General features: G+C 52.4%; 2 protein-coding genes across 2 annotated transcripts; one reads left to right on the plus strand and one right to left on the minus strand.

Moving 5' to 3' along the window:
- The first annotated feature begins 87 nt into the window (after positions 1-87).
- Positions 88-19,582, plus strand: LOC135889434 (rab-like protein 2A). Its single transcript, XM_065417310.1, has 9 exons — positions 88-123; positions 1,472-1,623; positions 1,869-1,898; positions 2,796-2,875; positions 10,989-11,068; positions 17,278-17,389; positions 18,394-18,491; positions 18,751-18,834; positions 19,166-19,582. The coding sequence occupies exons 2-9, from the start codon at positions 1,508-1,510 to the stop codon at positions 19,241-19,243; spliced, it is 678 nt and encodes a 225-aa protein (XP_065273382.1). The 5' UTR covers positions 88-123; positions 1,472-1,507; the 3' UTR covers positions 19,244-19,582.
- Positions 19,583-20,023: 441 nt separating this feature from the next.
- Positions 20,024-23,156, minus strand: LOC135892260 (acrosin-like). Its single transcript, XM_065419963.1, has 5 exons — positions 22,996-23,156; positions 22,219-22,490; positions 21,769-21,914; positions 20,294-20,446; positions 20,024-20,083 (listed from the first exon to the last, which is right to left on the minus strand). Exons 1-5 carry the CDS (start codon positions 23,154-23,156, stop codon positions 20,024-20,026), a joined length of 792 nt encoding a protein of 263 aa, XP_065276035.1.
- Between the last annotated feature and the right edge of the window lie 791 nt (positions 23,157-23,947).

The raw sequence follows: 23,947 nt of genomic DNA on the forward strand, positions 1-23,947 counted from the left end.
TGTCTCGCTCAGCGGTCGGCGGCTCAGGCGCTCCGGGGACGGCCTCGGCCGCGAGGTCCTTTAGGCGCGTGGGCAGCCCGGGGCCTCGCGCCGCCGCGTCGCGTAGCAGCGGGGACGCGGCTGGTGAGTGTCGGGCCGGGGCTCTGCGGAGCGGGGCCGTCCTGGGGAGCGTGGGAGCTGTCCCGCGTGGGGGAGTGATAGGGGGGAGGGGTGATAGGTGGGGACCTGTCCCCGGTGCGGGGGTGTGGGGGGGATGATAGGTGGGGAGCTGTCCCCGATGGGGGGGGGAGAGGAGGGATAGGTGGGGAGCTGTCCCCGGTGCGGGGGTGTGTGTGTGTGTGTAGGGATGATAGGTGGGGAGCTGTCCCCGATGTGGGGGGTGATAGGTGGGGAGCTGTCCCCAGTGGGGGGGAGGAGAGGAGGGATAGGTGGGGAGCTGTCCCCAGTGGGGGGGAGGAGAGGAGGGATAGGTGGGGAGCTGTCCCCAGTGGGGGGGGGAGGAGAGGAGGGATAGGTGGGGAGCTGTCCCCGGTGGGGGGGGGAAGGGAGGGGAGGAGGGATAGGTGGGGAGCTGTCCCCGGTGGGGGGGGGAAGGGAGGGGAGGAGGGATAGGTGGGGAGCTGTCCCCGGTGGGGGGGGTGATAGGTGGGGAGCTGTCCCCAGTGGGGGGGGGAGAGGAGGGATAGGTGGGGAGCTGTCCCCGGTGGGGGGGGGGTGATAGGTGGGGAGCTGTCCCCAGTGGGGGGGGAAGGGAGGGGAGGAGGGATAGGTGGGGAGCTGTCCCCAGTGGGGGGGGGTGATAGGTGGGGAGCTGTCCCCAGTGGGGGGGGATGATAGGTGGGGAGCTGTCCCCAGTGGGGGGGGATGATAGGTGGGGAGCTGTCCCCAGTGGGGGGGGGAGGAGAGGAGGGATAGGTGGGGAGCTGTCCCCAGTGGGGGGGGGGTGATAGGTGGGGAGCTGTCCCCAGTGGGGGGGGAGGAGAGGAGGGATAGGTGGGGAGCTGTCCCCGGTGGGGGGGGTGATAGGTGGGGAGCTGTCCCCAGTGGGGGGGGGAGGAGAGGAGGGATAGGTGGGGAGCTGTCCCCGGTGGGGGGGGTGATAGGTGGGGAGCTGTCCCCGATGGGGGGAGGGGTGATAGGTGAGGGGGGTGATAGATGTGAGATCAAGGAGCTGTCGGTAGTGGCAGGAGGCTCTGGATGAATTGGTGCCTTTCCATTCCATTCTGGGTAGGTGTCTCCACCAAAGGGCTGGCGTCTGATCCAGCCCAGCAGTTGTGGGGGCGGGGTGGGGAGCTGCCGCAGGGCTCGGGGAGGGCGCAAGGTGGAAGTTTCGCCCAGGGCACGAAACATCCTTGCACCGGCCCTGATCGTAACTGCTCTTTGATGGCTAGGAAGGAGCGTGTAACACTATGAGCTTATCCTAGCTCTTTCTGAGAGGCTCAGAAAAGTAAAATCTTCCTCTTGGTCCCAGGAGAGGTGGCGTCTGTGCAGCTAGGGTGGAGGCAGCATGGCTAGAGATGCACCAGGGGGAGATTCCTGTGAGGAGCTGGACCAGACGAAGTATGATGCAGATGAGAACGTGAAGATTATCTGCCTGGGGGACAGTGCTGTGGGGAAATCCAAGTGAGTAACTGGCCCTTATTGCACATGCCAGGAAGGCTCTAGCAGCATACAAGCTCGGCACTCCTCAACCGGTGTCTGGTCTCTCCCTCTCCCCTGCACAAAGCAGCAGCTCTAGTTATTGTTATTGACCAGCGGAGAGGCTGAATGTGTAGGAGTGGGGTGCCTCTCTGTATCAGGGATGAGGAGAAAGAAGATAAGATGATCAGGTAAGGACTAATGGGCCTGTGTCATTTCTCTACTTGCAGGTTAATGGAAAGGTTCCTTCTGGATGGATTGTATCCTTTGGGTTCTTTCAGACCCCACCACTGTTTAGTTTTGTTCTTGGGCCCAGGAGGGTACATGAAGGGGAAATGGTCTGTTTGAGGCCTTTTTGTTTAACCATGTTCTTCCAATCAGGGGCTCTCATCCCATCTTCACCAGAGTTCTGTTTCCTGGCTTTCCCTGCCTGACCTAGACTCTCTTTGTACTACATTGATGAGCTAGCTAAATCCACACAGCACTTGGGAACTTATAACTTCTGTTCCTCCTAAGAAGGTCTCCTTTTCCGCCCCATCAACTATAGTATCTTCTTTAGAATTCATTTCCTGAGCACTGCAGTGCTAGCAGCTGGTCCTATGAGGCGTATAGGACTGTCATGGGCACTTCAACTATAGAGCTCCTACTCCCTCCCTTAGGGCTTGTACACACTAGCACTTACTTCAATATAACTTACGTCGCTCAGGGGTGTGGAAAAGCCTCCCCCTCCCCGAGCGATGTAGGTTACACTGACCTAAGCGCCAGTGTGGACAGCGCTATGTCGGTGGGAGACGCTCTCTCGCCAACATAGCTACCGCCACTCGGGGAGGTGTAGTAATTATGCTGATGGGAGCGCTCTCTCCCATCACCATAGAGCGTCTGCACTAGCAGCACTACAGTGGTGCAGCTACCTCGGTACAGCTGTGCTGCTGTATTGATTCTAGTGTAGACTAGCCCTTAGCTAGGGATTGAAACTCTGAGGCAAATTTGAGTGAATGGCTTGGCTATGCTACACCCTGCAGAGGAGCAGCTTGGGACCCAGCTGCTGACTGCTTGCCCTAGCCCCCCTCAAGCAAGTTCCCCTCACAGGTGCTCTACTGAACATGAGATTGGTGTCTGGATAAGACTCACTTTTCAGCTCCTTAACCTATGCACAGCCGACCCCAGCAGCTCTCTACGTTTGCCTTGACGCTCTACAAATACACAACCAACGTGGATGGGAAGAATATCCTTGTGGGTAAGTACCTCCTAGGAGATGAGCACATGTCCTCCTTGTGAGTGCTGGATACAGCTACAGGAAATCCCTGCTATGGCATCACTAAAGGATCTCTGTTGATTCCACGAATTCCTGTGCATCTCAGTTGGGTGTAAACTGCAATGGCAGTGTCCATAGTATCAGTGTCATGTTGACCATTTTTGTAGAAACACTTGTGCTGTTTTTAGTTGTAGTTTTTGTGCTGACTGTGCTTGGGGCTATATAGGACACAAAGACAGTGCCTGCTTGAGGAGCTTACAATCTCAAAGGCAGCATTAGGAAGACAGATCACACTGGGAAATTGAGATGAGGGAGTGACCTTTGTTATTGCTATGAACTCCCAGTTTTGGGGTACTGCAGAAGAAATGAGTCTAAGAGGGATTTGAATGAGAACTTGGTGAACACAGATTGGGAGATCATTTTGCACCTGAGGCAGCATGAAGAAGGCCCAGAGACAGAAGTGGGAGAAGGAATGAAAAGATCATTGAGGCTGGTACCATTGGTGGAGTGGAAGGGGTATGGGAGGCATGTTAACGGAAAAGTACTGTGATGTAGGCAGGTGTGCAGTGATGCAGGACATTGGAGGCAAGACCAAGGAATTTAAATTGAATGCAGTTGCAAAAAGGGAGCCAGTAGAGGGACCAAAAAAGGTGATGAGGTCAGCTTGACAGGCAAGGAAGTTAATGTTATGGGCTGTATTTTGGATGGACTGGAGGGGCATGATGAAAGAATCATGGAAGCCACCGAGGATAAGGCTGCTGTAATCAGGATGGGAGGTGATTGAAGCCTAGACAGGTGTTCTAGCTTTTGGGACCAAAAAGAAGAGCTGGATTTTTAATATAGTGTGCATGAAAAAGCAGTGAGATTTGGATGAGAGAGGAGGAGGAGAGGGAGAGGTCAGTAAGGCTGGGCCACAGGATGGTGGTGTTGTCATCAGAAATGGGAAACGTTACTAATGTGCTTCTCCAGTGGGGCAGGAACTGTGTGAGAACCTGAGAATAAGGTTACAAACGACTCAGTGTTCTCTCCTATTTTGGTCCGTGTCATGGCAATGAGGCTAGCGGCACTTCAGTCCTCTATCTGATCTCTCTGACTCCAAAGTGTTTGGTTTCTTGCCTTTACCTGTCATGGGGTGGAATCTCATGATTCTTCTGTTTTTAGATGGTATCCTGGTACACTGACCCATGAATACCAAAAGCTTATCATCTTGCTGGCCAGACTCAGTTTCAGGAACCTGTGTGCTTCCTATCTTCAGGAGCCTGTGAAAAGCAATACTGACCAACAGCTTTCTTAAAACCAATTGTTTTGATTTAGCAGCTGGAATGAAGTACAGCATATACCACTTATCAGCAGCCCCTCATTTCCCAGCAAGAAGTTGCTATTATCCAGAAGTTGCCAATAACCAAAAGGCAGGTTTTTGGGGCTGCAGCCAGGAATGAAGTGCTGGGACATGCTGAGCCTGGGCCCCCAGCACCAGGCCAAGATGCAGCCCTGAGACCACCAGGAGAGGCACCATGCAGGCCCCTAGCACTCCTGCTCCCCCTGGAAAGCATCTGGACCACAACCCGCATCCCAGCTGCTGCCCTGCCTGTTGCTCCCCCTCCCAGCCTGCAGCACCATTGGAGAGGAGGCTGTGGGGGTAGTCTGTGGACAGGGCAGCATTGGGGAGAGGCGGGCAGCAGCCCAGATGCTGGGGCTTTCCATGGGGAGCAGGGATGCTGGGGGCTCGTGGGGCTGCACTGTACCTCTTCCTGCATTCTCCCTCTCCCTAGGCTTGTCATATCCCAGTGCTTCCATACCTGGCTGCAGCCCCAAAAACCTGCCTACTACTGGGTCTTTCCATGGGGAATGGGGGCGCTGGGGTGTGCTGAGCCCAGGCCCCCAGTGCCAGGACAGGGCACAGCCCAGACAGCGCAGGAAGAAGTACTGTGCAGCCCCATGGGCCCCCAACATCCCTGCCCCCTGTGGAAAGCCCTGGCATTCGGGCTGCAGCCCATCTCCATGCTGCTGCCCTGTCTGCAGCCTACCCTCTCAGCCTCTCCTCCCACTTTGCAGGGACTCCTGCGTTATCTCCTGTGTGGCTGCTGGGTCCCCACCCATGGGGGAGGCTCCATGTCAAAGAAGAAAAGTTGCCAATGAAGCAGCATGACAGTTGCAAATATCTGAGTCCAGTTAACTATATCATTAATGGGATAGGATCAGCTTCCAGCAAAATGTTGCTAATAACTGAAAATTGTCAGTATCAGGATTGTTAATAAGCAGCATCTACTGTATTAGAGAAAAAGGGATTTTAAAACAACAAAGAGTCTACACACATTACACATATAGTCTCATCGATAATAATAATCATCCCCAGAAGGGACCATTGCAGTCATCTAGTCTGGCCTCCTATATAGTACAGGCCACAGAACTCCCCCGCCCCAAAAAATTCCTAGAACAGATCTTTTAGAAAAACATCCAATCTTGATTTTAAAATTGCCAGTGATGGAGAATCCATCATAGCCCTTGGTAAATTATTCCAGTGATTAATTACTTTTATAATTAAAAATGTATGCTTTATTTCCAGTCTGAATTTGTCTAGCTTCAACTTCCAGCCATTGGATCATGTTATACCTTTCTCTGCTAGGTTGAAGAGCCTATTAAGTATTTGTTCCCTATGTAGGTGCTTATAGACTGTAATCAAGTCACCTCTTCACCTCCTTTTAGTTGAGTCTATCATTTTAAGGCACGTTTTCCCATCTTTTAATCATTCTCATGTTTCTTCTCTGAATATTCTCCAATTCACCAACATCCTTCTTGAATTGCAAACACCAGAAATGAACACAGTACTCTAGCAGTGGTCATATCAGTCCCAAACACAGAGGAAAAATCACCTCTCTGCTCCTACTCAACAGTCCCCTGTTTATGCCTCTGTCACGGAGTGTGGGGGACACAAGGCCCTGCACCCCCGGCTTCCTGCGATTCACCATGACTCTCAGCCAGCCAGTAAAGCAGAAGGTTTATTTAGACGACAGGAATACAGTCCAAGACAGATCTTGCAGGCACAGACAACAGGACCCCCTGACCCAATTAGGTGCATCTTGGGGTCCCAGGGCACCACAGCCCCCTTGCGAGGTCAGAGTCCCGTCTGTCTCCCAGCCATTCCACTAGCTAGCTCTGATCTCTCTCTCCAGCCTTTGTTCAGTTTTCCCTGGCAAAGGTGTCACCTGGCCTCTAACCCCTTTCTGGGTTCTCATGTTACATGCTCAGGTATCCTCCCTCGGCCAGTCTCCCATCCCCCAATGCAGACCATCCTAGCTACACTCCCCTCTCAGCATTCAAAGACCACATTAAGAACAGTCCCAGTTCGTCACGTCTCTCCCCGCTTCGAGACCGAACTGAGCGGGGTCACTTTAGCCAGTGACCCGGGGAAGTTCGAACCTACCCCCGTTCCCGTGGATGCCCCAGCATCCCTCCCATCCCTTGGTGAGAATTATACCAGGCCCTTCCAGTTTCATGCCCCCCTTTAGGTCGGGTGTGCTCGATGGCACTCGTAGTTTGCATGTGGGAAGGTTTATGCGGCCCGTGCCCTTTTTCCACCCCAATACCCCTGGGGTTCCAACTGGGCTGGGGTCTTCTCCCGGCGTTCCAGTCTGGAGGTCTGTGATTCGGGCTCTCTCGGTTCAGAGCCCCCCTTTTTACCCTGGCCCCCCTCTGAAAAGACTCCTCTATGCTGGGCAAGGGTCCTAAGGCCGTTTTTCCCTTGTCCCGGGTCTTCCTCCCCCTCTGACAGGGGTCACAGGATCGGCAGTACTGTTGGACAGTAATAAAGACCTCAGGCCAGTAAAAGTTTCGTAGCAGCCTCTGCTGGGTACGCCAGGTTCCCTGGTGCCCTGAGAGGGGGATGTCATGGGCCCGGTACAGCAGCTGGCGGCGATACTTCTGGGGTACCACCAGCTGCCTCCTGATCCCCCCTGACTCCATTTTCCCTGGGGGAGCCCATTCTCGGTACAGGAATCCCTTCTCCCACAGGAACCTTTTCCGGCCACCTCTCCCCATGGTCTGTACCGCACTGAGGTCGGCCAGGTCCCTTATCTTCTGCAAGGAGGAATCTTTCTGCAACTCGGCCTGGAACTCAGCAGCTGGGACAGGGATGGCCACCTGCTCTCTCTCGCCGGCTGGGTTTGAAGCCGCAGCCTCCCTGAGCCGTGTCCCTGGGCGTTCCCTCCCCACCAGATTAGGGTCCTGCGTCTCGGGCAAGGTACCCTCCCCAAGGTCAGGGCGCAGTGCCCCTCGCCAGTTTTGACTACGGGTCACAACCAGGGCACCCTGGGGTTTGCTTGGCCAGTCCTCCAGGTCCCCCCCCCCATCAACACCTCAGTGGGCAAATACGGGTGTACCCCACGTCCTTGGGGCCCTCCTTGGCCCCCCACTTCAGGTGTACCCTCGCCACGGGCACCTTGAAGGGGGTCCCGCCCACTCCCGTCAGGGTCAGGTAGGTGTTGGGCACCACCCGATCTGGGGCCACCACCTCAGGCTGGGCCAGCGTCACCTCTGCGCCCGTATCCCAGTATCCATTGACCTTCCTCCCATCCACCTCCAGGGGAACAAGGTACTCTCTCCGGAGGGACAGCCCCGCGCCCACCCGGTAAACCAAAAACCCTGAGTCTGGAGCATCCAGCCCCCCAGAGGAGCTGGCCTGGAGCTCTCCTCCCTCCTTAGCAGGTGGTACGCTGCCAGCCCCCCTTTCCTGGGAACACTGCCTCTCGCCCGGCTGGGCCTCTACCCAGTCAATCCTCTGTGGGTTGGGTCCGCTCAGTCTGTCCCTGAGCCTGAGGCACTGGGCCCTTATGTGGCCTCTTTGGCCACAGTGATAGTAGCCCATGTCCCGTGGGTCCCCTCGAGCAGGTCGGATGGACCTGACACTGGATGTTCCCCTTTGGTGGGGGTTTTCCGTATTTCCCCGCTGGGAGGTCTCCTCGTGACTCTCTCGCTGCATTGTGGCGGGCCTGTTCCTTTGGGACTCCTCCCTGTCATCCCCTGCCCGACTGTTCACAAACTCGTCGGCCAGCTGGCCTGCGTGCTGTGGGTTCTCTGGTTTTTGGTCCATCAACCATCGCCTCAGGTCGGATGGGCACTGCTCATACACATGCTCCAGTACGAATAGGTCAAGCAGGTCCTCTTTAGTTTGGGCCCCAGCTGTCCACTTGCGGGCATACCCCTGCGCCCGGTTGGCTAGTTGTAGGTATGTGACCTCACGGGTTTTACGCTGACTCCGGAACCTTTTCCGGTACATCTCAGGGGTCAGCCCAAACTCGCGGAGCAGGGCCTTTTTGAACAGTTCGTAGTCCCCTGTCTCCGCCCCTTTCCGTCGGCTGTACACCTCCCTGGCTGTGGAGTCCAGTGAGGGAATGAGAAACTGGAGCCTGTCTGCAGGGTCAACCTGGAGCAGCTTGCAGGTATTTTCAAAGGCCGTCAGGAAGGTATCCATGTCCTCCCCCTCCTTACGCTGGGCCAGGAAGCACTTATCAAAGCTCTTTGCAGTCTTGGGTCCCCCCTCGCTCACCGCAGCCGGGGCCCCACTGCTCCTCAGCCTCGCCAGTTCCCACTCATGCTGACGTTGTTTCTCCTTCTCTTCTCTTCCCGCTCCTGCTTCAGTTCTTGCTTCCTTAACTCAAGCTCTTCCCGTCTCATCTCCCATTCACGTTCCAGCCGCATCCGTTCCAGGGACAGGGAGCTCCGCCGGGACGATCCCCTGCTGGCCGCCGGGGTCAGGGTGCCCTCAGTATTCGCTGGGCTTCCCCCAACCCTTCCCCTAGGCACAGGTAGGCAGGGTCTCGGGATGTCCTTGGCAGCAGTCTGCTCCCTCCCAGCCAGGTTGGGTCCCGGGGCCCACGCTGCATCCGCCAGGCGGCTTCCCTCAGGGACAGGGCTTGGTTCATCCAAGCGATCCCTCTCCTCCAGCTGGGCAATTAGCTGTTCTTTGGTGGACCTCCCAATGTGCAGCCCCCTCTGCCTGCACAGCTCCCCCAGGTCGCTCTTAAGGCGTTTAGCATACATCCTCCTGCTGGCCACTCGCCGGCCTGTGCTCTCCGCTTTCCACCGTTCCAGGGAGACCCCTAGTGTGCCAGCCCTTCTTCAGGTCACCACCTCTCTGCCAGGGTCGAGCTGCAGACTCCTCCGCCCCAGGACCACTCGCTGCGACCCCCCAGGGGACGCTGTTACTGCAACAGTCCTTCTCTCTGGTCACACAGTCCCAGGGGTTAATCGCCCCCTGAACCGTCTCTCTCTGACTCTTCAGCCCACCTGGTCCCCGTCGATCCCCCTTCGTTTTTACTGCTCCCCAGTCACTTACTGCAGGAAGCGCCGTCCACGGGGTGCAGTAGATCCCATCACTGCCACCAGTTGTCACGGAGTGTGGGGAGACACAAGGCCCGGCACCCCTGGCTTCCTGCGATTCACCATGACTCTCAGCCAGCCAGTAAAGCAGAAGGTTTATTTAGACGACAGGAATACAGTCCAAGACAGGTCTTGCAGGCACAGACAATAGGACCCCCCCCCAATTAGATGCATCTTGGGGTCCCAGGGGCACCACAGCCCCCTGGGGGGAAGGTCAGAGCCCCGTCTGCCTGCCAGCCATTCCACCACCCAGCTCCTGAAACTCTCTCCCCAGCCTTTGTTCAGTTTCCCGGGCCAAGGTGTCACCTGGCCTCTAACCTCTTCCTGGGTTCTCACGTTACATGCTCAGGTATTCTCCCTCATGGCCAGTCTCCCATCCCCCAATGCAGACCGTCCTAGCCACACTCCCCTGCCTTCCCAGCCAACACTCCCCACTCAGCATTCAAAGACCACATTAAGAACAGTCCCAGTTCGTCACAGTTTCCCAGGGTCACATTAGCGCTTTTGGACACAGTGTTATACCTGGAGCTCATCTTCAGCTCATTATCCACCAGGAACCTCAAATCTGTTTCAGAATCACTTCCTTCCAGGATAGAGTCCCCCATCCTGTGAGTATGGCCTACCGCCTTCGTTCCCAGATGTATACATTTACATGTAGGCATATTAAAACTCATATTGTTTGCTTGCACCCAGTTTACCAAGCAATCTAGATTGCTCTGCATCAGTGACCTGTCCTCTTAATTATTTACCACTCCTCCAATTTTTGTGTCATTTGCAAATTTTATCAGTGATGGATTTTGTTTTCTTTCAGGTAATTGATAAAGATGTTAAATAGCGTAGGGCCAGAGGCCTGGATGGCAAGAAGGAGGGAGAGATGGGGGAGGGGGGTATGTGAGTAGCCAGAGCAATGGGTGTGATGGTGGGAATGTTGGAGGAGTTGGAGCAGTGTCCACACTGTGTGAGGGTGGGGAGAGGAGGGGCAGGGGAAGTCTGAGCAGTTGGAGGCAATATGGAGAGGTTAGAGCCAGGGGAGGGTGTTGGTACAATGCAGGAAAGAATGGAGTGGAAAGGAGGGGGTTGGAGCTGTGCAGTGGGGGAAGTTAGTGAAGCTACACTTGTTCCCCTTCCTCTTACACTTCACAGCAGAGTCCTCGTCTGTGAGGCACTCAGTAGTTTGGGACCTGGCTACTTCAGAGACCACCTTATCCTCCATGCCTCTGCAGCCACAGGGACACATTTAGGCTGCCCAGTGAGGATGACAGCCAGGGTTCTGGCATGGAGAATGCTCTATGGACCACCCTGCTAAAAAGATCACACTGCCATTGTTGAGATCACCCCTAATCTGTATAGGTTTGGATCCCACAATCATTCCAGTACTATCTGAGTACTTCTCAGCCTATTTTCCTCAGCTTTTGCACCCATGCCTTGCCTTGCTATTCTGCGTTTTTTAAAATCCAGTTTACACAGAACTTTTTGCACTACTGTATTTACACCAGTGCCAACTGATTCTGCTGGGACATTGTACAGGCATAGCTAAACCCCATGTATCACTAGAGCCTATGTTTGTAAACTGGTCAAGGAATGTCTCAGTCTATTATGACAAAGGCTCGTGTCAGTCGGCATATGGGAGAGGGCTGAACTCTGGGGCTGGGTTGCGAGGGGATTGGAAGTTCTTTCTTGTCATGGCATGCTGAACTTGCTGGTTTGTGCCTTTCAGACTTCTGGGATACAGCCGGACAGGAGAGGTTCCAGAGTATGCATGCATCCTATTACCACAAGGCCCATGCTTGTATCATGGTAAGGGCATTCTTCTACCTCTGGCTTTCACTCTGTGTGTAAAGGATTCCTGGCTGGTAACAGAACCTGTTTGGTATTCATCCTACACATTACCTTTAATACAACAATGACATTGTTGGCATCACTGAAACTTGGTGGGATAATACACATGATTGGAATGTTGGTGTGGATGGATACAGCTTGCTCAGGAAGGATAGACGGGGAAAAGGGAGGAGGTGTTGCCTTATATATTAAAAATGTACACACTTGGACTGAGGTAGAGATGGACATAGGAGATGGAAGTGTTGAGAGTCTCTGGGTTAGGCTAAAAGGGGTAAAAAACAAGGGTGATGTCATGCTAGGAGTCTACTACAGGCCACCTAACCAGGTGGAAGAGGTGGATGAGGCTTTTTTTAAACAACTAACAAAATCATCCAAAGCCCAAGATTTGGTGGTGATGGGGGACTTCAACTATCCGGATATATGTTGGGAAAATAACACAGCAGGGCACAGACTATCCAACAAATTCTTGGACTGCATTGCAGACAACTTTTTATTTCAGAAGGTTGAAAAAGCTACTAGGGGGGAAGCTGTTCTAGACTTGATTTTAACAAATAGGGAGGAACTCGTTGAGAATTTGAAAGTAGAAGGCAGCTTGGGTGAAAGTGATCATGAAATCATAGAGTTTGCAATTCTAAGGAAGGGTAGAAGGGAGAACAGCAAAATAGAGACAATGGATTTCAGGAAGACAGATTTTGGTAAGCTCAGAGAGCTGATAGGTAAGGTCCCATGGGAGTCAAGACTGAGGGGAAAAACAACTGAGGAGAGTTGGCAGTTTTTCAAAGGGACACTATTAAGGGCCCAAAAGCAAGCTATTCCGCTGGTTAGGAAGGATAGAAAATGTGGCAAAAGACCACCTTGGCTTAACCACGAGATCTTGCATGATCTAAAAAATAAAAAGGAATCATATAAAAAATGGAAACTAGGACAGATTACAAAGGATGAATATAGGCAAACAACACAGGAATGCAGGGGCAAGATTAGAAAAGCAAAGGCACAAAATGAGCTCAAACTAGCTACGGGAATAAAGGGAAACAAGAAGACTTTTTATCAATACATTAGAAGCAAGAGGAAGACCAAAGACAGGGTAGGCCCACTGCTTAGTGAAGAGGGAGAAACAGTAACAGGAAACTTGGAAATGGCAGAGATGCTTAATGACTTCTTTGTTTCGGTCTTCACCGAGAAGTCTGAAGGAATGCCTAACATAGTGAATGCTAATGGGAAGGGGGTAGGTTTAGCAGATAAAATAAAAAAAGAACAAGTTAAAAATCACTTAGAAAAGTTAGATGCCTGCAAGTCACCAGGGCCTGATGAAATGCATCCTAGAATACTCAAGGAGCTAATAGAGGAGGTATCTGAGCCTCTAGCTATTATCTTTGGAAAATCATGGGAGACGGGAGAGATTCCAGAAGACTGGAAAAGGGCAAATATAGTGCCCATCTATAAAAAGGGAAATAAAAACAACCCAGGAAACTACAGACCAGTTAGTTTAACTTCTGTGCCAGGGAAGATAATGGAGCAAGTAATTAAGGAAATCATCTGCAAACACTTGGAAGGTGGTAAGGTGATAGGGAACAGCCAGCATGGATTTGTAAAGAACAAATCATGTCAAACCAATCTGATAGCTTTCTTCAATAGGATAACGAGTCTTGTGGATAAGGGAGAAGCTGTGGATGTGGTATACCTAGACTTTAGTAAGGCATTTGATACGGTCTCGCATGATATTCTTATCGAAAAACTAGGCAAATACAATTTAGATGGGGCTATAAGGTGGGTGCATAACTACTATAAGGTGGGTGCATAACCGTACTCAGAGAGTTGTTATTAATGGTTCCCAATCCTGCTGGAAAGGCATAATGAGTGGGGTTCCGCAGGGGTCTGTTTTGGGACCGGCTCTGTTCAATATCTTCATTAACGACTTAGATATTGGCATAGAAAGTACGCTTATTAAGTTTGCGGATGATACCAAACTGGGAGGGATTGCAACTGCTTTGGAGGACAGGGTCATAATTCAAAATGATCTGGACAAATTGGAGAAATAGTCTGAGTTAAACAGGATGAAGTTTAACAAAGACAAATGCAAAGTGCTCCACTTAGGAAGAAAAAATCAGTTTCACACATACAGAATGGGAAGAGACTGTCTAGGAAGGAGTACGGCAGAAAGGGATCTAGGGGTTATAGTGGACCACAAGCTAAATATGAGTCAACAGTGTGATGCTGTTGCAAAAAAAGCAAACATGATTCTGGGATGTATTAACAGGTGTGTTGGGAGCAAGACGCGAGAAGTCATTCTTCCGCTCTACTCTGCTCTGGTTAGGCCTCAGCTGGAGTATTGCGTCCAGTTCTGGGCACCGCATTTCAAGAAAGATGTGGAGAAATTGGAGAGGGTCCAGAGAAGAGCAACAAGAATGATTAAAGGTCTTGAGAACATGACCTATGAAGGAAGGCTGAAAGAATTGGGTTTGTTTAGTTTGGAAAAGAGAAGACTGAGAGGGGACATGATAGCAGTTTTCAGGTATCTAAAAGGGTGTCATAAGGAGGAGGGAGAAAACTTGTTCACCTTAGCCTCTGAGGATAGAACAAGAAGCAATGGGCTTAAACTGCAGCAAGGGAGGTCTAGGTTGGACATTAGGAAAAAGTTCCTAACTGTCAGGGTGGTTAAACACTGGAATAAATTGCCAAGGGAGGTTGTGGAATCTCCATCTCTGGAGATATTTAAGAGTAGGTTAGATAAATGTCTATCAGGGATGGTCTAGACAGTATTTGGTCCTGCCATGCGGGCAGGGGACTGGACTCGATGACCTCTCGAGGTCCCTTCCAGTCCTAGAATCTATGAATCTATGAATAATGTTACCCTGAGTTCAGGCTCTGATGGCCAGAGTGGCTGAACTGGAGGAGCTAAGGGAGACAGAGAGGTACACAGAGGAGACTTTCCGGGACACAGCAGAGAGGTCCCACCCCCACCCTCTGTGCTGCTGAGGAATTTTAAAGTCTTGGGGAAGGAGAAGATCAAACTGGAGCAGATGGAAACAATCCCATTGTTGGGACCCTCCTTTCAGATGATGCCATGGTATCTTCTCACACTGAGGATATCTCTCCAGGGGAGGGGACCCCAGTTATTGGAAGAGACTGGTAATAGTAATGGGGGATTCGATTATTAGAAATATAGATAGTTGGGTTTGCGATGACCAGGAGAACTGCATAGTAAATTGCATGCTGGGTGTGAAAGTTGCAGATCTTTCAAGACATCTAAACAGACTTATGTGCAGTGTTAGGGAGGAGCTGGTGGTCATGGTACATGTGGGTACCAATGACATAGGGAAAGGTAGGAGAAAGGTTCTGGAGGTCAAATTTAGGCTGCTAGATAAGAGAGAAAAGTCTAGGACTTCCATGGTAGCATTGTCTGAAATGCTTCCAGTTCCAGGCACAGAGCCAGGTAGACAGGCAGCACTGCAGGGTCTCAATGCATGGATCAGACAGTGATGTAGAGATGAAGGGTTTAGATTTATTAGGAACTGCGGAACCTTTTAGGAAAGGAGGAGCCTATATGGGAAGGATGGGCTCCTCCTAAATCAAAATGGAACCAGATTGCTGGCACTTAAAATTAAAAAGTTCATAGAGGAATTTTTAAACAAAGGGCTGGGGAAAGCTGAAAGGTACGGAGGAGAACATGGTGCAGACAGAGACATTCCTTAGGGGAGGATCTATTACTGGGGATTCTCTGTGTCCTAGTAAAGAAGTTGATCAAGTACAGGTAGAAGCTTAAGAGAAACAGTCAAATGAAAGAGTCTCCCACTCGGTTACATCACACGAAGGCAGACAATTAAATATTGACAAATTTTTTAAGTGCCTATATACAAATGAAAGAAGTCTAAATACTAAAATGGGTGAACTTGAGTGTCTGGTATTAAGTGAGGATATTGATATCACAGAAACTTGATGGAATGATGATAATCAATGGGACAGGGTAATACCAAGGTACAAAATATAAAGGAATGGAAGAGTAGGTCAGGCTGGTTGGGGAGTGGCACTATATGTGAAAGAAAGCGCAGAGTCAAATGTAGTAAAAATCATAAATGAATCAAACTGCCATAGAATTTCTATGGATAGACATTCCATGCTTGAATAGTAAGAGTATAGCAGTAGGAATATACTACCGACCGCCTGACCACAATGGTGTTGGTGATTATGAAATGCTCAGGGACATTAGAAAGGCTATAAAAATTGAAAAGTTAATAATAATAGGGTATTTTAACTATCCCCATATTGACATGTCACCTCAGGATGGGATGCAGAAATAACATTTTTAGACACTATGAATGACTGCTTCTTGGAGCAGCTAGTCCTGGAACCCACAAAGGCAGAGCCAATTCTCGATTTAGTGGCGCACAGGATCTGGTCCAATGGGTGAATATAGCTAAACCACTCAGTAATAGCGACCATAATGTAATTAAAATTAACATCCTTCTGTGGGGTGAAATACCAAAGAAGCCCACCCCGTAGTATTTAACTTCAGAAAGGGGAACTACACAAAAATGAGGAAGCTAGTTAAACAGAAATTAAAAGGAACAGTCACAAGAGTGAAATGCCTGCAAGCTGTATGGAACCTTTTAAAAAACACCATAATAAAGGCTCCAATTAGTGTTACAGGCTCCTTCCTAGCCATAAATAGTGTGTAATAAGCATGTCATAAAAACAAATTTTATATTTCCAAGTCACTGCTTTTATAATTTATACTCAGGTAAAGGAGAAAATCCCTGGAAATATTCATTTTTAGGAAGGAGTTCGCAAGACTTGACATTTTAGTGAAAGGGGTTCACAGGTTGTTAAAGTTTGGGAATCACTGAGCTAGATGGACCTTTGGTCTGACCTAGTATGGCCATTCTTATGTTCTTATGTAGTGCTGTAAATATTTCCTTTCCTGGCTTGCTGTTGACAGTCCTTCCTATTCTGTTCTCCTGTCCCTTCTCCCGTCATTGTTTACCTTTAGCACCTTTCACCTTTCCTCATAACTCTGTCCCTCCACCCCTTTGTAATAATAATAAAATAATAATAATAATTAATAATTAATGGAGATATCCCATCTCCTAGAACTGGAAGGGACCTTGAAAGGTCATCGAGTCCAGCCCCCTGCCTTCACTAGCAGGACCAAGTACTGATTTTGCCCCAGATCCCCAAGTGGCCCCCTCAAGGATTGAACTCACAACCCTGGGTTTAGCAGGCCAATGCTCAAACCACTGAGCTATCCCTCCCCTCTGTTGTTCTCTCAACTCCGTCCAATTCATCAACAACTTTTCAGTAATATCATGCCCAGAACAGAATGCACTTTTCCTGGTGCAATCACATCAAAGCCATATAGGGAGGTCTGTCCCTGTGTTGCTTTGTGACTCGATGCTTTGGAGCATGCAGCACAAAGCTGCATTGGTCTATTCTGCAGGATTAGTGCATTGCAAATTCATGTCCCATTTGCTGCCTCCTCTCACTGCCCTTGTCTTTCAGCCATTGCTGCTTCCCATTGTTGGAGTTTCCTGCCCAGATGTGTTCCCTTTCCAGGCTTTAATCTCTTTACTCTGTCCACACTGTTATTCTCAGCTCCTCCTAACTTAGCATCATTTGTAAACCCCATTAACATGTTGCTGACCCCCTTGTCTAGATCATTAATGAAGTTTGTAAATCAGACTGGGCCTGACACCTATCCTTAGAGGGCACATTAGACCCTTCCCCACCCTCCTTATTGTTAAGGGCGAGTATCCTCAGCACTATACAAGGCACGTTGTGCAGAGAGACCAAGAGGCTGATGATAGCTTAGTGCAGGGAGAGGGGCTGGTTTTATTTTTAATGGCTTGATGATAGTTTGCCATTTACCATAGCCTTTGTTTTACCACCTTCCTGCCAGTTGTCAGCCCCTATGCTGGTGTCTGGTCTAAGCCAATTGTAATTAATTCTGACACTGAGGTTCCATGGGATGCTGTATCAAACATTTTGATCCAATCTAAATAATCTCCCTTCAGCATCTTCCTTTCAAGCACTAACTCTGCAATTCTGTATGTTTAAAAAGAAAGGCAGTGATTTTGCATGGTGGGATGAGTTCTTTGCAAATGCTCAGTGCAGTGGGTTGCTCGGGGACTGTCCAGCTGCAGGCCTGGTGACAGGTGGCTCTTCCTTGGCAGGTGTTTGATGTGCAGAGGAAGGTCACCTACAAGAACCTGAATAACTGGTACAAGGAGCTGAGAGAGTTCCGCCCAGAGATCCCCTGCATTGTGGTGGCCAACAAAATTGATGGTGAGTGTTTCTGCCTCAGCCTTTTGATGCTGTGGGATGGTCCTTTTGTGATATGGCTGAGGGAAGTGACCGCCTGGCTGGTCCCAAGGGCTTCTTGGAGATGGACTCCATCGGTCATATTTTACTAGATAAAGTACAGGCCTTTCACAGCATGTTTTTGCCTCTTGACTTTGTTTTGCTCAGAAAAAGAAACAGAAACCACAAATTTGTTTTCAGCACAGACATAAATATATAGTACAGTTAGCTGAGCTCTGCCCTGATATGACCCAGTCTCCTTCCTATCCCCTCCCCTGAACAGCAACTTGCACCACACTGGCCAGCTGGCAGAGCCCTCTTAGCTCACCAGGTTCCCTGACCTGGCTACTGTTTATAGTCTGTATTGTGGAAGGACCCAGAGGCCCCATCCAGATCAGGCCCCTTTGTGCATAGGATGAGACTGTCCCTGCCCCAAAGAGATTGCAGTCTGCTTTGGGACGAGAAGCAACAAGTGAGTGTGACAAACAGTGGAAGAGCAGCGGAGGGAGGGCAAAGGTGATGGCTCTATGACAACACCGGTACGCTGCAAGTGTCCTAGGAGGTGAACCACTGTTAGCAATAGTGAGAAATGTTTGAAAGACATCCCTAGCACAGACAGAGCCATGCAGGCCTGGGAGTTGGGACAGATGAAAAGTAATGCTCCATTGTTTACACTGCACCAGATGTCCCCCAGTGAGACAGGTGAGAGTCCCTGTCAGGGTCCCTCTGTGGAAAGCCTTGACCAGCAACAAAAAGGTCCTCTTCCATCCTGTACTTCCTTGCTAACTGTTAGTTTAGCCTGCCTCCCTTTGCAGGGACCTCTAGTTGTCAGGAGGCACCATCCAAACCATGTGCTGCATGAAGGGGGCCTTGCCAGCGAGATGCCCCCACGCAGGTTGCATGGATTCCTTCTCTTTGCTGTCCCAGGGCATGCTTGGCCTGCTACCAGCAGTGATGGCTCAACAACTGCTTCTCCTTTGCTCCTTCAGCGGATATGAAAGTTACTCAGAAAAGCTTCAACTTTGCCCGGAAGTTCAATCTGCCCTTCTATTTTGTCTCAGCTGCAGATGGCACCAACGTAGTGAAGGTAAATCTTAGCTATGTGAGGTGGGACTGGTGCCAGGCTGCATGGGGAGGTGAGAAGGAGCAGGGGTTCTTTGTGAGACAGGATGTTTCGCTGGCTGCCTCCCAGGTGTGGGGGGTCCCGTTGCTGGGGGGTTGTCTCATGGCTGGTTTCTCTACGGTGCTGTAGGGTGGGGGGGAAAGTCCTGTGGGTTCGCCTGGGGTTGGGCATCTCAGACGCCCCTCTCATTCCCAGAGTGACAAGTGCCCCCCTTTCTCCTCAGCTCTTCAGTGATGCTATCAAACTGGCCGTTGCGTACAAACAGAATTCAGGGGATTTTATGGATGAGGTCATGCGGGAGCTGGAGGTAAGAGAGCCCTGCCTAAAGCTCGCCTCCCTCTCCTTAGTGGTTGCCAGCACCACACACCTTCCCTCACCAGGAAAAAGCTCCCAGTCCCAGTGCAGAGTGGGCTGAGGTGGAGCCTGTGTTGGGAGCGTCATGGGGATCCCGTAGTGCCCCAGTCCCAGCTCAGAGTGGGTGAGGTGGGCCCTGTGTTGGGAGCGTTGTGGGATCCTGTACAGACAGTCCCAGGTTAGGGGTGAGGGGATGAGGTGCTGTGCTGGGAGTGCCATGGTGTGGTGAGGAATGACTGCTTCCCATTTGCTTCTCACCATTCCCCTATCCTGCTCCCTTCCAGAACTTTGAGCTGCAGAAAAAGGGGGAGGACTCGGATAAAGAGGAGAACTACCCCGAGGAGAAGCCCCCATCCACCTGAGCCCAGGCTTCAGACCAACCTTGTGCTGCTCCCTATCGCCCCAGCTTCTTCATGGTTAGTTAGAACCGTCACTCTCTGCCAGAGGAGAGCAGATTTCTCATGCACTGGCCATGCTGGGAGCCTCTGGCTGGGACCATCCCTCCCTAGGAGGGAGACTGTTTGGGCCTGATCTTCCTGGCCTGGACCCTATCCTCCTGAGCATCCGGGACGCAGAAGGAACAGGAATACATGTGACTGCTGCCTGCCCCTGTGGGAGGGAAGGGGGGCATTTGCTGGGGTGTTGGGCCACTGCCTGCCCTGCATGGAAGGGTCCTACCCAGGTGTCTATTAGCAGAGCCCAGATTGAGAAAAACAACACTAAAGGATTTTTTTACAAAGCGTTGAGCCTGGGTCCTTCCTGCATCCGAACCATGTTTGAATAGCAGCCCTTCCCACTGCTATTTCAACCCAGCCAGCTCTACCTCTCACCCCTCCCTGACCCCACCCACCGTACCAGCCCACCCATTCCACCCCAATGCTTCTCTGGCTCTGTGTGTGCCACCCTTCCTCGTGCCCACTGTTCCAGCCCAGCTGGCTCTGTGTGCCACCCTTCTCCACCCACACTGTCCCAGCCCACTGCGAGCCATCCCTCCCCTTCCTCACTCCACCATTCTAGCCCACCTGGCTGTGTGCAGCCCCTGCTCCTGTGTGGTTCTGGGCATGGCATAAGAGGTTGAATAGAACAGAGGCAGAGCTGGTTGTGTTGTGGGCACTGTTTTACTTCTGCTGTGAGGTAAGCTCTCAGTCTCCATCCACAAGGACAACGGGCAGGATGGGAGCTGGGTGCTGGTACAGAGTCCTCTAGAACAGTGGGCAAAGCGTCAGAAATGGCCACTGTCCATCTCAGCCTCCGCTGTGCTCTGCTCCCCTCCCTTCTCAAGTCCCCTTTCCCTTCAGGTCCTGTAGGAACTCGTTCAGCTTCCTGAAGAAGTCAGACAGACTGCTCTGGACTGACAGGCAGAGGCCTGTCCTTGTTCTGGGCCTGGGCCTGGGCCTGAGCCTAGGCCTGACTTTGCCCAAGATCCAGTCATGAAAGTGCTGAGTGGAGCTGTAGACCCCTGGCCTCTGTGCCTTGGCGCAGCCCAGCCCCCAGCTGGTGACTCCAATAACCCAGAAGCGCTTTGACCTTTCCTCTGTGCACATGAGGGGGCCACCACTGTCGCCCTGCAGCAGGGAAGAGAGGTCTGAGGCAAAGCAGCTCCTCACAGTGGGTCAGGCTTGGCAGTAGCGGTGACTCCTTGGAAGAGGATTAAGGACCCACAACTCGTCCCTCTGGCATCCGCCACTGGGAGACATTTGTCAGCTAGAGCTCAGAGGAAGGGGGCTCACCCCAAAGGCCTGGCTTGCGTTGGCAAAGCCCTAGCACGTGTTCCAAAAGGGGATGATCTTGCAGTGCCCCGCACCCCTGGGAATGGCCTGTCTAGGGGCTGCAACCCGGGCTTCCCCCATCAAGAGTCAGCTGCATTTCTGTGTTAGCTCATAGCTGGTTTGGTGAGTGCTGAGCAGTCAGCTCCCTCCCCTTCCTCCTCCCATACAGAGCCCTCTTGGGTACCACGCCTCTGAACGTAGCCACTCTGCATCGGCGCTATGGCACGGAGGCCTCACTCCCTGCCCCATGTGCTAAGGCACGGGGCCTTCCTCCCAGCTCTGCGTACCACGTGAAGGGTGTCTGCCTCACTGGCCCTGAGGAGTAGCTGGGCTCTTAATCCTAAGAGCTCCTGACCCAGAGTGGGTCTCTGAGTCATTGACATTAGAGAGAAAACCACCTACTGGGCCCCTCTAGTCCATTCCTGTGGCCTATTCCCTAGTGTTCTGGCCGGTTCCATTGCTGGGAATCTTCCCACTTCCTTTGGGAGGCTGCCACAGCCCAATGCAGCTCGTTGTGGGCTCTACAATCCCCCTCCTTTTGCATAGCATCCCTGGGGCTTTACACCCCTAATACAATGACAGAGAGAAAAGCAAAGAGGTTTCCAGCTGAGATTACCCACGAGATGGGCAAATGGAAGGAGTTCTGGCAGCAGGCAGACAGAGGAGAAGGCTCCCATACCACCAGGTAGAGAGAGGCCAGTGCTGGACAAGCAGAAGGACTGGGGCATGGGTTTTAAAATGGGGTGGGGCAGTTTGGAAGGGACTGGGCACCAGTGGAGGAGCCTGGGGATGGGTGAGGAGGAATGATGTGGTTGCACTTTCTTTTGTATGCCAGAAACAGCGTCATCTGGAACTAAAGGAGACCATAGCCAAGGGTGCTGAAACTGTTCAGGTCGGAGGAGAGGGAGGAGGATCTGGTGGAAAAGGAGAGGGAAGCAGAGCCCTGGGTAGGGATATTGGAGGAAGAGGAGGCAGGTTCCCAGGTGAGGATTCCAGCAGAGCAGGGGGAAGTGAGCGTTCTAGGCGGGGATCCCAGAAAAGGGGGTGTGAGGCCACAGCACAAGCATTTGAGTGGAGATGGGGAGGACTCTGCAGTGAGAGGGCTCCGGCCTGCGTACCTGGCAGCTGTCGATGCCTCCTTGCTCGTACCCTGCACACAGGTTGTTGCTGGCGATGGCCCCGTTGTACCAGCGGCTGCTGTTACAGGTCGTGATATCAAGGAGATGCACCTTGGCTTCCTGCAGGATGTCGGCTGTTTCCTGGGCTGCAGGGACATGAAGAATATTTACTGCACAGCTCTTAGCCCTATCTCCCGTTCCCCAATGCGCCACACGGGTGTGCCCCTCCCCCAGTGCCTAACCTTCACTCTGCTCTGTCAGTTTTGTGGGAGGTGGTTCTGCTATGCATCCCCTCCTCCTCCTCCCTTGCCTGGGCGGGTGAGGTTTGGATCAGCCCTTGGTGGGCACGTGCCCTTGGCTCAGTGAGGTGTGTGGGGCAGCTGCAGAGCTTCATGCTCGCCAGATCCCAGTGGTCCCAGCGTTTCTGCTGGGACAGGTGCCCAGTTAGACTCTCACATGTCTCCTGCGTGACTCCCCAGCCGCTGATGTAGCAGTGGGACAGGTTCGACACCTCCACCATGGCATCGGGCAGGCAGGCGGGCTGTGCGTAGTCATTGCACGCGATGGGCTGGTCGAGCTCCAGCAGAGCGACGTCATTACTCTCCGTGCGCGGCTCGTAGTGCTCATGCTGCACCACCTGTTTGATGGAGCGCACCTGGGCCTCAGGGCCACGCTGGGAGAGCTGGGACGCACCGATCACAACACGCCACTGCGGGAGCAGCCTGGAGAACAGAGTGGGCGTCAGTCACGGGGAGGAGGGGGGAGGGGATAGAGTGGTTCCTCTCCCAGCCAGTGCAGGGCCCCAGAGAGATGCACTGTAGCTGGGTACATTGCACTGCCCTATTGTCTGAGGCACAGGAGAGAGCGGCAGCAGGGAGCCAGGTACAGAAAAACAACAGGGCCAGCTGCTTGGACAGTGTGTTCTCCAGCATGCTGTCATCTGGGGACAAGCTGTCAGTCAGTGCCCATGCCACCAGGGCTCAGCCTAGGGTGTGTTGATGCCTGGCCAGGGAATGGTGCCAGGCTGTGGGATAGGCTGTGGTGCCCAGCTGTCTCTCCCCATAAGTAAGGATCAGCCCCATGGCCTGGCCAGTTCCAGGGCATTGCCCAGATGCCCTTCTGGCTTGCAAGTGCTGGGAGTACATTGAACAGTGGGTGGGTGGCCTGAGCTGCTGGCCCCCTGCCTGGGCTGTGAGGGCATCCCTCCCCCAAGGTCACCCATCTCACCTTCTCTTGGCTTTGAAGCAGTGAGCTGCTGTGAGGACCCAGCGAGTGCTGATGAGGGACCCACCACATGAATGCCGGGGGCCCATTCGGGTGGGGATCTGGATGCTGACGAGCCAGGGCCAGGCCCCTGGCAGAGCATCTACGCCACCCACGATCCGCATCCCGCCGTAGCCAGACATCAGGGGGCGGCGCCCACAAACTGCACTGGAGACAGAGGTGTGTTACTGCCCTGCTGTCTGTGGCCTGACACTTCCCCTGGCACTGACCTTTGCCCCAGGCTGTTTCTATCTCACTCCCCAGGTCTTGCCATACATCTTCTGTGTCATGCCAAATGCCTCTCCCTGGACACAGCACGTGGGCAGCAGCAGGGCCTAGGAGCCCTGTGTGTTACCCACCCCATGTGAGATGGCCCATGGGATTTATATGCCAGGGCCTCATTGCTAACCCAAGAGGCACAGATGTCACCTGAACCTGGGCGTGACCCTGGGAAGGGGGCAGGAATCCCTGTCATTCAGGACAGCCCCATGTTGGGGGGAAGCCAATGCCCTTTGGTGCTTGGGAAGTGCCCCATCAGGGCCACTCTCAGTATTTCCTCTCACGGCCCAGGTGTCACTTACTCACAGCTGCCATTCATGCTGTGCATGGGCCAGACCAGGGTGTGGAACAGGAGGAGGGAGAGCAGCAGCATCTTCCATCGGAGCACCAGATGCCTGCATCTACGGAGACTTGCCTCACCACTCGTGACATCATAAACCAAGTCCCGGGCCTCCGTCCAATCAGTGTCTGGCCAATATGACATCACATAGGTCTCTGGTTTCCTCCTTCCTTTGTGACGAGCAAGAAGAGCTGGGAAGGTGCTGATGGAGGCATCAGGGCCAATGCTGTGAACACTGAGAGGGTGACATGGTCGGTGACTTCCATGGACGATGGAGATACCTCTGGGGCAGGTAGG

Source organism: Emys orbicularis, chromosome 1, assembly GCF_028017835.1.
Source record: "Emys orbicularis isolate rEmyOrb1 chromosome 1, rEmyOrb1.hap1, whole genome shotgun sequence".
NCBI classification, from domain to species: domain Eukaryota; kingdom Metazoa; phylum Chordata; order Testudines; family Emydidae; genus Emys; species Emys orbicularis.

Coding starts and splice junctions, on each gene's coding strand:
- LOC135889434 (XM_065417310.1), top strand. CDS start 1,508: ATGGCTAGAGATGCACCAGGGGGAGATTCCTGTGAGGAGCTGGACCAG. Junction 1,624..1,868: donor AGTGCTGTGGGGAAATCCAA/GTGAGTAACTGG, acceptor CTCTACTTGCAG/GTTAATGGAAAGGTTCCTTC. Junction 11,069..17,277: donor AGGCCCATGCTTGTATCATG/GTAAGGGCATTC, acceptor CTTCCTTGGCAG/GTGTTTGATGTGCAGAGGAA.
- LOC135892260 (XM_065419963.1), bottom strand. CDS start 23,156: ATGCGGATCGTGGGTGGCGTAGATGCTCTGCCAGGGGCCTGGCCCTGG. Junction 20,447..21,768: donor GAGGCATCGACAGCTGCCAG/GTACGCAGGCCG, acceptor TCCCTGCTGCAG/GGCGACAGTGGTGGCCCCCT. Junction 20,084..20,293: donor ATGACTGGATCTTGGGCAAA/GTCAGGCCTAGG, acceptor CCACTGTTCTAG/AGGACTCTGTACCAGCACCC.